Below are 17,197 nucleotides of genomic sequence, written 5' to 3'. Positions count from 1 at the left end.
TATTTCATCGCTGAAAAGAGCATTTTGGTTTTTTCCAGGCTTTGTGAACACCGGTCTTAACCTCACTCATAAAGCGGGGAGTGGGGGTGTATTCGGACTAAGAGGCAGCATGGCTTGACTGGGGCTGTCCCCCGTGGGCCGCAGCCGCCTGCCCAGTCAGGTTCCTCCGACCTGCGGTCAGCTGCCGTATCGGAAGGGCGTATTTTAGAGCATCGTTGTTATGGGCCAGGGCTAGCGGAGCTCCGGCCGCGGCGCTAAGCGCAGACAGAGCCCCGAGCGGGCGGCTGCGGCGGGGCCGCTGGGGGCTCTGGCGCGCCCGCCGGGCCCGCACTGCGCCGGCGCCGCCGCCCCGCCCCACAAGGCCCCGCGCGGCCGCGGCCTCCCCCAGCGCGGCGGCTCCGCGGCCGGAGCGGCGGCCATGGCGCCTCCTCTGCGCGGCGGCAAGGTGAGCGGGCGCGGCGGCGGGGTGAGCGGGCACGGCCCCGGCGTCGCCATCCCGGGCCCTGCCGCGCTTCCCCCGCGAGGTCGGGATCGCAGTGCGGCAGGCTCGGAGCGCTGCCGCGGGCGGGGGCCGGCGGTGCTCCCCGGGGGGACGCTGTGTGTTCTCTCCGTGCGTCAGCTGCTCTTTCCGATCCGGTCGGTAAAATAATTATCACTACTTCAAAATTTTCTTGGAAGTCTAATCTGTTAGCTACGATCGTTCATTCGAACCCGGTACATGTATATTTAATTTTAAAAGGCGTTTTGTAGAACGTGGAACTGCATGATTGATTGCGAGGATTTAAAAAACAAGAGTGGTGGCACTGGTTCTGAACCAGTCCCTTGAAACTGGCGAGCTTTAGGCCTCCAGTTTCTGGTGGTCAGTTACCCAGAACTCGTAAAAAATTTAAACTGCTCCTGCTGTTGTGGATAGTTAGACAACCGTTTCTTTATAAATTGTGTTGATAAATTATACTGTGACTTCTCTCCTACAGGGCTTTACAAAACAGTGATGCTTCCCAGACCGTGGTCTTCTCAAGGCCATGCAAGAGAACAGAACTGGATTTACTAATTTTAGAATTTTGTCTATAGTAAATGTCCTTTTTGTCGTCTTTCTTTGTTTTGGTTTTTTTTTTTTTTTTAAATCTTGTGGGCCTTTAATGATTTACCAGTTTTTAACCAGATTCAGCCAACATCGTTTGTTACGACAACATGGATCTTTAGAATAGGGAGTAAAATCTGTCTCTGTTAAGGGGTGCTATTAGGGCTGGTAACTTCTGTGGATTGTATAGAACCTCATACAGTACAGCTTTAAAATCCTCGGGACAGAAGAAGCTGAAGCCAAGAATCTAAGGCAAGGCAGGGTTATATCTGGCCAAAGTGTGCTTTCCTCCCTTGGACAGCTACCTGAGAAGTGGATGAGGTGCCTAGTTGTTCAGCACCACCAGGGATAGACAATGAAATCAAATGGACTAAAGAGAGGAAGAGAAAACCAAACAAAACCATGGCTGCAGAAATGAGTTGGGTATTGGGGAATATTACATAGCTGCTCTGGATCTGTTTATTACAACAGAGGTTTCATCATTTAATGGGAGGGACTCCTGTGCTGGGCACAGCTCCTTTTAGACAGCCTTGTTTGCCTGTACTAATTTTCTACTTAATTACGTTGTTGTGGCTGTTCATGGGTGTGAACCTGCAGAGGGAGGTCTGTGTGTTTATCTTGGCTTCAGCTGCAAAGTGACAGAAAGCTTGAAAATTCATCAATAATGTTAGTGAACAAAGGTGCTTTTCCAAGCTGTGCATCTGCATTTCTGTGTCTTATATGCAGTAGCATTCATATTTATGAGTTTCCAAAACTGAAGCCTTTTTTCTCATTCAGTGAAAAAATCAGGGTTCTTGACTGTGTTGTAAAGTCTCTTTCTTGCCTAGACAGTTCGATAGAACTTCTTTGATGGTTTTTTTAGGTGATGGAGCCTATTCATATATGAATTTTATAATACTTCAGGGTTTGACATGGGTAGTTTAGAATAAACTCTGTCTTTGCACATGTTAGCCCAACAAACTCGCCTTTAGGTTGTAACTTTTAACAGTTGCATACTGACATACTTGGAGCTCTGATGCTGTCCAGTAGTAAAGTGATTTACCTATTACGACCTGCAGATTTGATCTTGGAACTTAGATGTGGGTGTACAAAATCCACAAGAGAATCTTTTCTTCTGGAAAAGCAGGACAGCCACTAAAAAGGCATTTCCAGTGTTTCCTGGTTTTCTCCAATTTCCTTGAAACCTTTGTGTAGAAGGCAGGAAGGAACAGAGACCCACAAGATATATAAACAATTCAGAGCTTGTGCTTTGTTTTCTGACATTAAATAGTCATTGCACCCTTTCCTCACTGCTGTTTAAGTGCAGCCTTAAACCTAACATCTGCAGTAATCATTCTGTATGACTTCTTATGGATTTTTTGCTAAAAACATAAAATTCAGGATGCAAACTCTGTGTCTTGGAACACCCATTAAAAAAAGCAGTTTTCTCCACCCTTATAATTTGAGATGAATAGATAGAGAACAAACTCTGGGGAAAAAGGCTGAAGAAAGAAAAAAAAAAAAAAAGAGTAGTTTGAGTTTTGTTTTTCAAATAAGAGGAAATTGTAGAAGGGTGATGGAGTTGGCCTAATGTAAACATAGCTGATATTCCTAATTCCTGAATTGCAGTGTAAATGCTGTTGCTGAAATTGCATGAAACAAATGTGATGTTGACTCTTTCTTTGTTCTGTTTCTTAGATCCAGTAGCACCTTTTTTTCTACTTAGAGAAGTTGCTAAGGTTTCTCTTGATTTGAGGACACTGCTGGTAAGTACACTGAAGCCATCTAATTAAGACAACACCTGTTTTGTTACTGTCTTCATCGGGGAGCTGAAGCTATAATTAGTCGGAAAGCCAGCAGTATTTGCAAGATGGGATAGGTTTCCCCTGGTGGAAGGGATGGTGGGTATCTTGCCTATTTGCAGGAATCTACTACTGCAGATGAATTTTCAGAAACAGCAGGCTTCTGAAAATGGTCAGTCATGTGTTTATTCCAGCTGGTTCACATATAACTGTGTCTTGGAGTATGCCCTGTCTGCATGGAGGTTTTATCCAGCTAAATCCAGCTAAAGGCAAGTTTTTTATGGAAGAGCAAAAGCATCAAGCTTGAGGAGAACAAAATTTGATGCTGCACTAGATTTACCCCTGAAGTTCATTTGCTATAGTTCCGTTTTCTTGCAGGTTGATTGTTTTGACTTTACTGAAGCTAGGGTTAAGCATCATACTGAAATAATCCTGATGGAAATACTCCTCTGGTCCTCCTACCCAGGAGCTGTCCTGTTAATGACCTGCCATCTGAAAAGTTGACTGCCTTGGGAGAGAAGCTTGCCCACGCTCAGCTTGTCCTTAGCAACAGTACAATGCTGTCTTTTTGACAAATAAGGTAGTTTTTAGCATAAATGTGGTTGTCATTATTTCTTTCCAGAGTGCTTCTTTAGAAGACTGTGATCAGCACTTAAATAGTGCCCATATTCCAGTGCAGTTCTTCAGGGTTACATGGCATAAAATAATTGCCTAATGATTTCTCAGGAAACAAATTGAACTTCATGTATTTGTCTATAAATCAATAGAGTGCTGGCTAGCTGTATGGCTTGATAATGCTTTTAGTGTGTTTCCAATATACATGGGAATTCCTTATCTGGAAACTGGAGCTCCAGAGTTCCCTGGTCATTGGATGTTTGCAGGTATAAAAGGAGAGTGAGGGATCAGATCCAGTTGTCTTTTTGTTTGCAACTGTGTCTATAACCTTTCTGTGATACAGATACTCAGTTACTTGCATTTGCATTAAGCAAAACTTCTGGTACTTAAGGTATTGGTTTATTACTTTGGACATTTGACAAATATGCACAATGCAGTGTAATAATTTGGAAGAAATCTCAGGAGAAGTTTATAAATGAATGGCTGTCAGTGAGAATTTGCTAAGTATATGTTAATTTTTAGATACTATAATTCTTAGTGTCCATCTTCAAGTACACCCAGGGGTAAATGCTCAGTGCCTATTAGGTATTAGGCTTCTTCAAAATATCTTGGGCATGCAGAAAAGGGATAACTTGAATTGAGTCTTTTTTATTAGTTTTTCTTTGTAAAGACCCATTATTGAGACTGTTTCTCAGCATCTCTGCAGGCAAGAGGCTATAGTAGGTATGCAGGCAGTGGTTGTATTGAAAAGGAAGCAGTATTAACACTTGTTCTGAAGTGGAAAATGTGAAAGCTGAAAAGCCATCTGCTTTCTGTAATTGTTTGTGTGCTTGGACAGTTGATTCTGAAAGGCAGGAGTAGTGTGGCAGAACTGTTAGCTGCTGTTGAAAAATTCATAGTAAATTACTCAGCAGAGCCTCCGCCACTATCTCGCAGCTCTTGTCAACAGTTTGGCCTACATAAAATGTGTAGAACTGCCTGCACATGCATTCCTTGCCAGTCTAATGATGTGGATTTTAAGCAACTCCCTTTTACTCATGCAGCAGCATGGTAGGGCTGAGCATGCAGACTGATACTGTATCTGGGCTAAAGAACGGAGCTGCCAGTTGAAGACAGGTGAACTTAAACCATGCTTAAATCATGGCTGTATAGGCTCACATTTAAATGCGCTTCTTTTCATCTTGAACACAGCAACTTTTCGCAGTCTGTCAGCTGAGAAGTCATAATAGTCTGTGAAATAACCTGACGTTTCATTAAAGCATGAATGTGGTGCTGCTACCACTGTCTTAAGTGTGTCAGACAAAGAGGGTGCCACAAAGTTAGTGCCTACCAGCTGTCACTTAAGTTTATTAACCTGGCACAAATCAATTGTAGTTAGTCCTGTGTCCGTGGTTTTCTTTTATATTTTTCTTTTGAATTGCAGGAAACAACTTCTGTGGGCAAATATGGGCTGCCGGGATGTTCATGCAGCGACTGTACTGGCCTTCCTCAGTGGAACAGCCTCAGTAGCTGGGCTCCTTGCAGCAGTTCTGCTTCCCAACTGGAGGCAGATGAGACTGTACACGTACAACAAGAACGAGAGGAATGTGACCGTTTACACTGGACTCTGGATTAAGTGCGCGCGCTTTGATGGGAGCAGAGACTGTGTGATCTATGACCCGCAGTGGTACACGGCTGTCGATCAGCTCGATCTGCGTGTTCTTCAGTTTGCCCTTCCTCTCAGTATGTTTACTGCTGTCTCAGCTCTGTTCCTCTGCATGATTGGCATGTGTAACACAGCCTTTGTATCCAGCGTGCCAAACGTCAAACTGGCCAAGTGCCTGGTAAACAGTGCGGGCTGCCACCTCGTGGCCGGCCTCTTGTTCCTGCTTGCCTGTGCCATTTGTCTCACTCCGTCCATCTGGGTCATTTTTTATAACAATTATCTGAACAGAAAATACGAGCCCGTCTTCAGCTTTGACATCTCCGTGTTTATTGCCATTGCCAGTGCTGGCGGTCTGTTTTTCACTTCCATCCTGCTGTTCCTGTGGTACTGTGCATGCAAAAGCCTCCCTTCTCCTTTCTGGCAGCCCCTGTATTCCCACGCCCCCAGCATGCACAGCTATGCCTCTCAGCCCTACTCTGCACGTTCTCGCCTCTCTGCCGTAGAAATTGACATTCCTGTTGTGACACATTCATCTTAAGGAGACAAAACCTTGGAAGCCAAGTTCTTGTGCTCGTTCAAGCCATGAAAATTGCAGGCTTGATTTTCTCTGCTGCCTTGCACTGAGTATAGTCCTTTGCAAGGTTAAGTTTCCCAGGGCGCAAAGCCGTGGACGCCCAAGTTCAGCAAGTCTGTTGCTGTTCTGGTCTGTTTGTTACTTGCTGGCCACCTTTCCTTTCCTTTTTTTTTTTTTTCTTTTTTTTTTTTTTTTTTTTTTGACTCTGAGCTCACTACAGTCAAAGTGGCTGCTAATGTTGGAACAGTACACTAACAATTGTATGCATCCATCCTTTTGCTTACTGATGTTAAAGCAGGTTTGAACCTCTTCAAAATCTGATAAGCTATTCCTAGATTTCGATCTCATTGTAAGACCCTTCCACCCGTGTATTTTCCAGATGCAGGCAGTGGAACTGGGTGTAGGGTATTCCTTGAGTTTCTTGTTCATCCAGACCCACATATTGTAATACGTGATGTCTGAAAAGGGTGTTTGGCAAACTAATTCACTTCTGTGCACTGTTCTTTTTTTGCTCAGATACCTGCTTAGGAACATCCGACACAGAATTAGTGCCAAATTGCCCTTTATTTTCAAAGTAGCTATAAGAAGGAATAAAACGGATTTAACTAAGAATGTTCTGTGCTGTAATAGCATTTTGTGAATTACTGGAGGCTAGAAATCTTTTGTGAATTTTATTTCTAGTCTGTTTTTTACTAAGTTAGCAAATTCACTAGATCTATTCTGTGATTAAAACAAAAACACTAATATTTAAAAATTCTGATTAGGACCTTGAATGTTTTATTTTAAGGCCTTCTTAAAAGCTGAGTTTCAAGTAGGGTATAAAGTGTTCAGTTCTGGAGAGAAATGTCACTCACTGCAGAAAGGGTTAGGAAAACCATAAAGAATACTGAAGACTATGAAAGATTCTTTTGAAACACTGTATACAAGCTACATATACAACATCTCTCTGAAAAGGGAATTACAGCCCTAGGGAGAGATTTTTTAATCTAGAAGTTTTTTAAAAGTGTATATACAACTACCAATGAGCTTGTGCTTTTTCAGAGTTAATCTTTATGGTTGATGGACTTTTCATGCTGTAGCTTATTTCATTACTGATTAAGGCTTAACCTTTTCAGCCTTGTTCTTTTAACACCTTTCAAATTCAGCAATTTTAAAATTCAGTTATTTCCCCTGCTGCCACCTCATAAATGCAGAAAGTTTCCTATTCCTATTTACTGTAAAATGGGATTTTGAGTAACTTGTGAGCTTCACATTGTAGCTCTACAAGGATGAGGAGGGATGTAAATTCCCAGCCTGGGATGTCTTTAAATCACTTTTTGCCTTCTAAAATGCACAGCAGCAGGTGAAGCCTAAGGATCAAAGCTCTGCAATATGGGCTTTGACATTACTTGAAAATTTGATGACAGTGAGTTCAAGTGATACAATTGAGACAAGCATTTGATTCTCTCAGGTTTTGGCAAATTGAGATCTTGTGTTTAAGATGTCATCCCAGTAAGGAAAGTTGTTTTGATTGGTGGCATTCTGGAGCTTAGTGGGTATTTGCATTTCATTAATCCCAGAATAAATTTGTTTTTCTTAAAAAAAAAAAAAAAAAATCAAGTTCTTTAATTCCAGTTCTGAAAATTAATCCAAGGTCCTGAAAACCATTTTTTTTCCTCTTCCAGGTGTTAGAAATAGAAACAAGTACTGTTCTAGGCAAATCTTTTTCTGTTAAAAGCTGTGAAATAACAGTGTGTTAAGAAGGATTGTGTTTTAGCTGACAGATCTCAGACTTCAGTGAACTGAGGGAGGAAGCTGATCTCTGTCATAATTCCCAGCATAGTCAGTAAAGTGACAGGCCTTTAAGACAGAGCTTGATTAAACAGCAGTCTTAAGGAATTAACACTGTAGACAATAAAGAAAATGGAAGGAGATATGCCCTAAAGGCCTAAACATGAGTTTAATACTCTCTTAGGTTTACAAGGTATGAGAGTATGAAGTGTCTTTTTTTAATCAGATCATGACTTGCATGGGATTAGAACACGTGTCATGACATGCAAGCCAATTTTTCTTTCCTTCAAAACTGAGCTTTGCTTTACTGTTAGTCTGGTTGTCCAACTGATGCTGGTTTAGCTGCCCATATCCTTTAATGCTGTGTAAGGTCAAAGCAGAGGGGCCGCTGATTTGTGATTTAACGTTGTCTTGCTTCCGCATCACTTCAGTGTCTTTCCTTCTTTGTGCCTTGCTTCAGTTATGAGTTGGCCAGTAAATGTTACAGTCAGCGTCTGATACACTCTTTGAGCTTGAATTTGCAAAGCATTTTGATCATTTTTAAGAGCTGATGAACATGTCTCTAAGTGACTTAAAAAGGAACTGAATTTTCAGCATCTCCAGAACAAGAATGACAGCCTGGCAAACTGTTGCTTTCTACCAGAATATAAGTTTAGCCAGTGTTGTTTTCTGTGCACTTTAATAGCAGATGCCTCTGACAGCTCTTTTGTATTCTGACTTTGATTTTTATGCACAGAACTTTTAATTAGTATTTGCTGCTGCCTAAGCTGATAACTCGTTGCTTTGAAAATTGTGTCTTTCCAAAAATCAGAGATGAATGAGTTATGAAAAGTGGGGCTCCAGAAGATAATGGATTCCAGCATAGGTTGTAGTTACCAAGAAGACTGTTGGATCATGTTCTGTCACTGAAGTACAGTGGCTGGTTTTCTTTCATCAATGCTGTTAATATGTTTTTGCTGGATCCTAAGTGAAATTACCTGTAAGTGCTGTGCTGTATTTCCTTTGTTACAGGAAGACGTGGCCAACCTGTGATACTTGAGCCCAGTGCCACTCCAACTTTTTTTTTGGCTAAGGTTGCCATGGTGCCCAGCACCAGGGCTGGGGAGTGACAGGCCTCCCTGGACTGGGAGAGAACACTTGTATCCTGCAGGTGTGTCTGCCAGGGAACAGCCTCTGGGGAGCAGTTAGCACCCCTGCCTTTGAGCAGCTGCACCTTCCTGGGCACTGCTGTGTGCAGGACAAGCACTTGGGGTCTTGAACAGAAAGATTTTAATCTGTGGCTTGTGCAGCAAAGTTTGGGTGCTCTGGGATTACAGGAACCTGTATTTTTTCAAGTAGTTCCTGTCCAACTTCTTTAAATTGTGTTAAGTGTTGGTTCTTTTTATGTGAAACAGAAGATATGTATTTTTAATAAAAGACTCTCATACAGATGTGGTTTATTTTGATTAATTTTGTTGAAAACAGTCAATACTAGAATATGAAAGACTTTACCTTTCAGTATTGATCACCAGACTATTTCAGATGCCTTAACAGGTTTAAAATGGGTATACTGCATTTTAGCTGCCTAATTTTATAGGACTCCTTTGAGTGAAACAAAACAATTTTTAAAAGCATCACAAAACCCCAAACCAAGGGGGGATAAGTCAAACTCCTGCCCTCCCATCTGCTGTGCAGGATGTGCTGTCAGCAGGATAATATGATGCCTGGGAAAGTCACTTGTGGCATCCCAGGGACTTGTGGCAGTCCAGAAGGATGGTGGTGGTTCTTGGTGCTTCACCTCTGTTGTGTACTGCTCCTGGCTGCAGCATTGTGGTGACTCAGGACTGAGCCTTTCCATTGTTAAAGCGTGAAATACAAAAACCCTTTGAGTGTTAAAAATGCTGATACCATTGTTCAATTTCAGAAAGCATGAATTATTTGGCAGAATAGACTGAGACTTGCTGGTAATGCCTCAGGATTTCTAGTCTTCTCAAATGGCATTCTAGGAGATTGGGTTTTTATCTGTTTTGGGAAATAGTTTGTATGAGAAGTGTTCTTGTGGAGAAGGCACAGTAAAAAGCAGTTGTCAGTACCACAACTCATTTGAGGGGGTCGAAAAATGACTTTACAGTCTCTGCTTTAGTGAGTTTATTTCCTCCTTTGCTGTCACTTTCAGACAGGCCTCCTCTTTCTATGAGCTGGTATAAACCTAGGGGCTGGTTGGATGTTGGCACAAATACTGGGATGCAGTTAACAGTTTCTACCAAAATGTGGGAGTGACTCATCATTTTTATATCAAAATTTAAAAAAAGAAAAGAAAAACTACCCCACCTATTTGTGCTCATTGGAAACAAATACCTTGGCAGTTTTTTCTCTTCTTTTATTTCACAGGACTTGAGTTCACATGTGTGGTTCATCAAGTGTGTAATGTTTCTTATCCCTTCATGTACCTACTGAGCAGTAGTGCACCTCAGAAGCAGCATAAGCTTTCCTGTAAGTTTTTTGTTCCATCGTTCATTAAGCTGCAGCAGTCCCAGTGAGTCTGCATGTACTTTCAAACACTGTGTAGCTGCACCTTAATTAGCCAAGGCACCATGAGAACCCTGAGAACCACTAATCTTGGTGGCTGATGCCTGCATGCCTCGCTTGAGAAGTCCTCTGGGAGTTGAAATCTCTCAGGCTCTGAGCACTAATCTACTTAGAGCTGCTATAGAAGATCTTGAACACTTGGCAGAACAGAATTTGCTCAGAGTGAATTCCACTACTCACAGTAAGATTCAGACACATCACAAACAGTTTTTGGTTTGAAACTCAGTAAATGAACTCAAAAAGGTCTTATTAGACATATAACATGAAAACAATTTGATGAGAAATGCCTCTGAGCTTCTTGTGTGTGCATACAAAAGTACTAAAACCCTGCAGCTTTTGACTCTCCAGTCAGCCAAGTAGATTACCATTTCAAGAGAAGAAAGGTTGCCTTTGACAGTTTTTGTCCCTAGAAAATTGTCCTTTTCTTCTTAAGAGCCTTTCTGTACATCATAACTCTTTGTTTCATTGACAGCTTCATTCCCTAAAGAATTTCGGGGTCCTTCTCCTGCTTTCCTAGCATGGGCAAGTCAGTTTTCTGGGTCCAGAAGTCCACAGCCACCCTCCAGGAACCATTTTTTACAAGACAATATCTCAGGTGACATCTCACTGTTTTTGTAGGGCCCCAGAGATGGCATAAAGGGCTGCAGAAGCTCCTGTATGATCTGTCAAAGATAACATAAGCCTAGATTTGCTTGAACATTATTGTAAATTAGCAAACTAAAATTTTTAGTCCTGTTTCCTGGGTTGGTTCTGAAAATACTTTTCTTACAGCTATTTTTACAATGTTTTGCATTTCATTTTGATATTAGCCTCTACTGAAATACTTTAACACATTTTCTTGGGTTTTTTGCTGGCTCTGCTGTTCCATCTTTCTAACAAGAATAAACACAGGTTCCTAATGACAGAGCGCCATCAATTTGTTTTCTTGAGCTCTTAAAGTTTCCTCTATGGCTTTAAGTTATTATTACATTTCCTGAAAATATTGTCTGTGTCCAACCACTGTGCCTGTTTTGTCTCTTACCATTTGTCCAAAGTGCACAACTCTGGCTGGACATAAGGGAGAATGTAGGAGAAGGCAGGATTTCCCTTTCCATTGGCACAGGCATGGAGGAGAATATCAGAAATTTGGACATGGGGTTTGAATTGGAAATCCCCACTCGGTATATGATCCATCTATAAACAAGTCTGTTACTCACTGCCTAGAAAGAAATTATCTGTAAATCAAAATAAGGGTTTGATCACAGTTGTGTTGAAAATGTCTGAAATGTAAAGGCAGGCATTTGTAAACTCCCAGATTCCCAACATCACAATTCAGTAGCACAAGCAAGGCGATTTGGACAGGATGCTGTGTTCATGGAAACATTTGTAAAGCTACAACTTTCTTAAACAGTAGTTATCTGCTTTGGTTAATACAGGTGAGTATATATTGTGAAACTAAGCAGGGTAATCAACAGTACCTTCTCTGCACCTTAATTTCTTCAAAGGAACAAGATATAAGTACTTGCTACAGTCAAAATTCTAGATGAGGTAATCTGGGGATTTTTGCTGGAATGATACATTCAGATTTTTAAGTAAGGTTGGGAATTTTTTATTGCACATGACGGAAGAAGAGATTCCTTTTCTGTATTGCACTGGTATTGCACAAAATTCCTGGACAATAATTAGATACAGATATTATTTCTTACTTGGTCTGAATTAAAGTGATGGAGGGGGGAAGATAGACTAAAGCCACAGCAGGATGTTTTGTTATTAGGTTTCTTGAATTACTTCAGTTGATCCAAGAAGCAAATTGTATTAGCACTTCGTATTGAAAGTAGTCAGATCAGAGAGATATGAGATCTCAGTACTAGTTTTTGCATAGTTATATGGCATTCTGAACCAAATCCAAGTCTGCAGCAGAGGAAAGAAAAGTTGAAGTACTGACAAGCCAGGAAATACACAGTATTAAGGAGAAGATCTGATATCCAACTGAAAAAGTCTTTTAACTCATATGATCTAGACTGTAAAATGCCAAGAGAAAGTTTGGTCCCCTCACAGTTTAGAAAATGGACTAAATAAGAGCAGCTGTGTGGGACAATAATTATCCCATACTTTGGCATTAAAATATTAGCTAATTTTTGCCAGTTTTTGACAATGGAAGACTTTGAGATGTTAGATAGGTCCAGGGAAATAACGTCCAAAGGATATTATCTGTCAGTTTCTTAAACCATTAGCTGAAATCAAGTGGAGTTAGTAATTTCTGGAATGCAACAGAACTCTTCTTTTGTTGGGCTGTTGTTTTGTGACTCTCTCGTTTACTTTACCCCAAGTGACTGTAGCACTACAATGTCTCTCTTGCCCAGCTATGACTGAGGCAAGACTTAATACAGAAAAGCCAATGATAAATACAAAACATGCAATTAAGTATAAATACATTAATTCATTCTGGGAAAAAGAGCAGAATCTTGGAAGCAGATTCCTCAAGAGAGCAAGAGCAATTTAAAACAGCATGATCTACATGGCATTATATTCATGTTCCCAGGAAAAGCCTGTGCCTAGTTAAACCTCAAGACAGACCCACAGGAAATCATGAGCTGCCTATTTTATTTCACAGCTGGATGGATGCTGTTCTGCAAGATTTTCAATTGGCAAGAGCTTTGGTATCTAAGTTTAGTGTGAGACGTATGGATGAAAGTCAAGCTGTCCTTTACTTGTAATTGTGGTGTAGCTGGGTTTTAGGGGTGTCCCTGTGTGCACACTGAGTGCCCCAAATTTATTAGCTCCCTGGATGCTCCAGGAATTCCTCTGCTAGTCCCTGCACAGAAGAGATTCACAGCTGAGCAAAGGTGACAGACTTGGCTCCTCCTCACCTCCACAATAAAAGGATCTAACTACTGCAAGAGATTTTCAGGTGAGGAATTCAGACAGTCCTGAGGGTTCCTCCCAAGCAGCTCCTGCTGGTTCCAAGACAAACTTCTACACCTAAATTTGTCCCATAACCTATTGGGTGAAGAATATGGCCCTTTCAGACCCTCCTGGCGGTTCCTGATGCAGAACTGATGCATGCAAATTTTAGAAACTGTTCTTGTAAATACTGACCTGGTCACACAGGGCAATCTTTTTGCACACAGTTAATACAGCATGATGTTTTAGTTTAAAATTCTCTACAACAATGGATAATGCACATGCTGAAGTAGTCACTCAGGATCAGGAGCCAGCTGGCATGACAGAATTGAGCAGAGAAGCAGTTAAGGGAGTCTCCCCTGACCCAGCAACTCCTGTCACTACCCAGACTGCAAACAACCAGCCTGTTTGGGAGATCTGAGCAATACCCTGTGCCAAGGCCCCAGACACTATTTTTCTTGAACACTCTGTCCATTTTTTATGCAACACTGCTCAGCCAGAAACCAAATCAGCGCTGGCATTGAAGAAATACTGCTTTTATAAATTAGTCTTTGTCTAAATATGTCCAATGCTTTTCAAAACAAATTAATTAGCCCTGCTAGGAGTGATCAGTTTGGTACATGATGAATTAGAAAATTCATTACTCTCTCTTTTTTTAAATATTAAAGAGGACTAAATGTTAACAGCTGTTTATGCACTGCCAGATTTGACTGGCAGTGCATTTTAATTTGAAATACAAGTTTGAAGCACTTGGCTTGTCATTTTGGTCATAGTAGCATTACAATTAATCTAACAATAGACTATAATTCAATTTGACTGGAATTCAGTACTATTCATCGTTCTGCAGAGCAGCTATTCTCAACTATTCCTTTTCAAAACAAACTTTGGGCCAGAAAAACACGTAGGTCAGAAAGCAAGAATGTTCACTGTATACCTTTTTTATGAGACTAGTATTTTTATCTCTCAGTATAACCACAAGATAATTGAATAATTATGCAGATACTCTTTTGAAAAGTATTTTTATTCCCTAAATATTGTGTGGTCACTTGAGAACTGTGCAACGAAAATCAAGGAAAATCAGCTGCTACCACCACCCGTAGCAGAGACACTGAATTGCTCCTTTATATTCCTCTCGGCTACCTCTTTGCAAGCAAAAACTCACTGTGGGTGCAAATCTTACTTCCATGACTTCCACATCAGCTGAGAACACTGACTTTCTTTAACTGTCCCAGCAGTATTCAGCTGATCATGTCTGAATTTATTAATACTATTTAACAACCAATCTCTGGTTTATTCACAGGGTTTGCCTGAAAGATGAAATTGGGCTGTTGCATTTATAGCAAACCCATAAAAACCTTGAATAAACCACACTGCTCTGATCTCAGCAAATATCTGCCATCTTTGTATTTGCAGGACTGGAGTTAGGCTGTTTATGGTACTTCCCACTTCTTATCATTAGCATCTCTAAGAATGCTGTTTCACCAAAGATTATTTATGGAAGATTGGTTATTATAAGACAGAAGGTGGACATTGACCTGGAAGATCTAATTTTCTGTATCTGACCTTGCAAAATAGTCTGAACTCACAGTTGCACTTTTTGCTCTGTAAAATAGTACTATTAATATTTTTAAGAATATAGCTGTAGAAACCATTTTATTAAAATCTGAATACACTCTTAAGGAAGACTCTATGAAGGTGCATGTCCTTATTCAGCAGATCTGCTCCCTGTAGTTATATCATCACTTAGTACTGTAAGAAAGTACTAGAGCTCACACATACCCTCTCACATGACTTCAACAGTGCCCTGAAGTCTTTATATGAAGCCAACAGACATTTAAGCTGGTCCTGCAACTGAGAAAACAAACAAACACCCAAACAAACAAAAGCCCCTGGGGTACAATTCCTCCTCTGCTGTGCCAGCACAAGAATTTGGTCCCCTGCTCAGTGAACCCCATAGAGTATCACTGATCTCATTTGAAAACTAACTTCCAGTTGCATCAGTTCTTTATAAGACTACAGATGGGGTTTTTTTGCATGTACCACAGTGCTTTTGAGGTGCAAGAACAAGTATTCAAGACTGCTTTTTGTGGGAACACTGATCTAATTACAAACCAAATTGCAACCTGAAGATACATTCGCACTCCAGCCTGTCACAAACTAAAAAAAAGCTTTTTGAACAATGTATTGCTGCAGTAAAATGTCTCTTACCAGGGCCTATGTATATAAGCCCAACATAGAAAAAAACCCCAGTGACATTCTAATCACTTCTGTGACTCATCAGCTGAATTATTTACAGATAGTGCAATCAGGCAAGCTGGGTAAACTCCGCCACAGTGATGAAGTAATACTGCCGTTAAGGGAATCAACTGAACTCACACAGGCTTTGTAACCCATATATCACCTTTGAGATTGTCAGCACTGGTGACAATGGAAAATAAACAAGCTTAAAACAGAAGACAAGATTCCGTCAGCCCAATCTGTTCTTTGCTCAGATACCCAGAGAATGGCTCATTCACATGTTCTATCACAATGGTGGAGAGATGAGGCAAAGGGGCCAGAGGTGATGCTGAAAATGCATGAGTAGAAACACTGTTCGAAACCCGAGGCAAAATCTACAGAGCTAAAGAAAAGAATCCTTTTCATTTGAAATATGTATGGAATTACAAAATAATCAAAATTTGGCTTAAATTCTGAGATCTTATTCTAGTTTGCAATCTTAGTGTATATGACATGTTCCAAAGTCAGTTTCTTGGTAGATCACTTTTTCTTGTCATCTCCATTCCAGTTCCTGGGAATTTATGTCTGCTGAGGGAGTGGCTACTTAACCAAGAAAAAACGTGCTTCATTACTGTAGGAATAGTTATTGTGAGAGGATTACCACAGCTGTTCATAAATTATATTAACGGGGATTTTTTCCCCCAAAAGAATAATAAAACTAAATCTGAGAAGATTGATGTATCCATACTTCTGAAGAGCTCTCAGCAAATTCTATTTTCCCCTCCTCTCCCACTTGGCTCCAGCTAAATACTTCCTCTAACATACTGTGTTAGAAGCAACTCAATGAAAAATCACAAACTCTGGAAAGCTTGGAATTTGAGCTTGAAGAGAAGTCACTCTTCACTGAATACATAAAACCCATAAAACCATCCAAAACTAAGACTAAATAATAGTAATAATAATAATAATAATAATAATAATAATAATAATAATAATAATAATAATAATAGGAACAGTTCAACAGCTCCGTAAAGTCATTTTAAGGACACTTTTAACTCAGTATCTCACCTAAAATGGCAGTCAACAACAGATGCCTGAGGAAGAATGTCAGAACAAAGCAATCATATAACACATCTTCCTCAGCAATGGCACACAGCCTCAAACTGTGGTTCAGGGATTTTCTGAACCAGAGGTATCTGGGTATTTAGTAACTGTTAACAGACATATTTATGGAAAAAAAAATCCAAACTTTTGGCCTAATCTAAACTTTTAATGTCCTTTATATCCAGAGTTTCACAATTTAAGGCCCTTTATTTTCTTCTAAGAACTTTTTTTTCAGTCTTCTACATGATAATTGTGTTCAATGCCCTCTAGGTCTTCTACTGGAAAAAAGCCCTTCTGTGTTCATTTTTTCTGTGCCTTTCATGACTTAATACATCTCTGCCATATGCCTCCCTAGCTATAGTCTATTGAATTATTACTTGTAAACAGTTCCTTATCTTTGGCAGTCTCTGTCTGTCTCTTGTGTCTCTATGCTATCCCAAGAGCCCATTCCAAGTGACTTCAAGAAACAAGAAGTTTTTCAGAGCATAAAGATTTATAGACTTGAACACATGGTAAAACCTGGTCTTCAGATGTCCCTGCTCATTGCAGAGGAGTGGAACTAGATGACCTTTAAAGGCTCCTTCCAACCCAAACCATTCAAGGATTCTGCCAGCTGAAGCACACTGAAGTCATAATAATATTTTCCTACATTTAACTTCAGGTTAAAAAAGAAAAAAATCTTTGTCTCCACATGGACTGTATACCCACACTTTGGTTTTATTTTTCTATTATCCTTGAAAACCAAGAAGCAGGGATTCTAGTACTGCTGGCAAAAATCTGAAGATAACAGACAAAATTAAATGTAAACAACTTTTTAATGCACAGGTTGAAAATTTAAGGTAAGGATACCTTACTTGGGTTTGATCTCTTCAATTTTACACATTGGCCTAAGCCACCAGAGATACTACAGTTATCCTAATTCCCTCTGAATTTTTTCCTGGAGCTACTCATCTCTCACT

The 17,197-nt window shown here is 40.5% G+C and overlaps 1 protein-coding gene across 3 annotated transcripts; it reads left to right on the top strand.

Moving 5' to 3' along the window:
* Positions 1–361: 361 nt before the first annotated feature.
* CLDN12 (claudin 12) lies at positions 362–8,896 on the top strand. 3 transcript variants are annotated; one of them, XM_066197852.1, is made up of 3 exons: positions 362–445; positions 2,759–2,826; positions 4,901–8,896. In XM_066197852.1, exon 3 carries the CDS (start codon positions 4,923–4,925, stop codon positions 5,658–5,660), a length of 738 nt encoding a protein of 245 aa, XP_066053949.1. In that variant the 5' UTR covers positions 362–445; positions 2,759–2,826; positions 4,901–4,922; the 3' UTR covers positions 5,661–8,896. The 3 variants fall into 3 exon arrangements, with proteins under 3 accessions (XP_066053949.1, XP_066053959.1, XP_066053966.1); XM_066197862.1 differs by lacking the exon at positions 362–445 and adding an exon at positions 602–636; XM_066197869.1 differs by lacking the exon at positions 362–445 and adding an exon at positions 3,329–3,442 and having other exon boundaries at positions 645–2,826.
* Positions 8,897–17,197: the final 8,301 nt, after the last annotated feature.

This window comes from Chamaea fasciata, unplaced genomic scaffold, assembly GCF_029207755.1.
Source record: "Chamaea fasciata isolate MVZ Bird 193981 ecotype frontalis unplaced genomic scaffold, bChaFas1.0.hap1 SCAF_1, whole genome shotgun sequence".
Taxonomy (NCBI): Eukaryota; Metazoa; Chordata; class Aves; order Passeriformes; family Sylviidae; genus Chamaea; species Chamaea fasciata.
The sequence above is the reverse complement of the archived record's forward strand: the minus strand, read 5'-3'. Positions and strand labels throughout refer to the sequence as shown.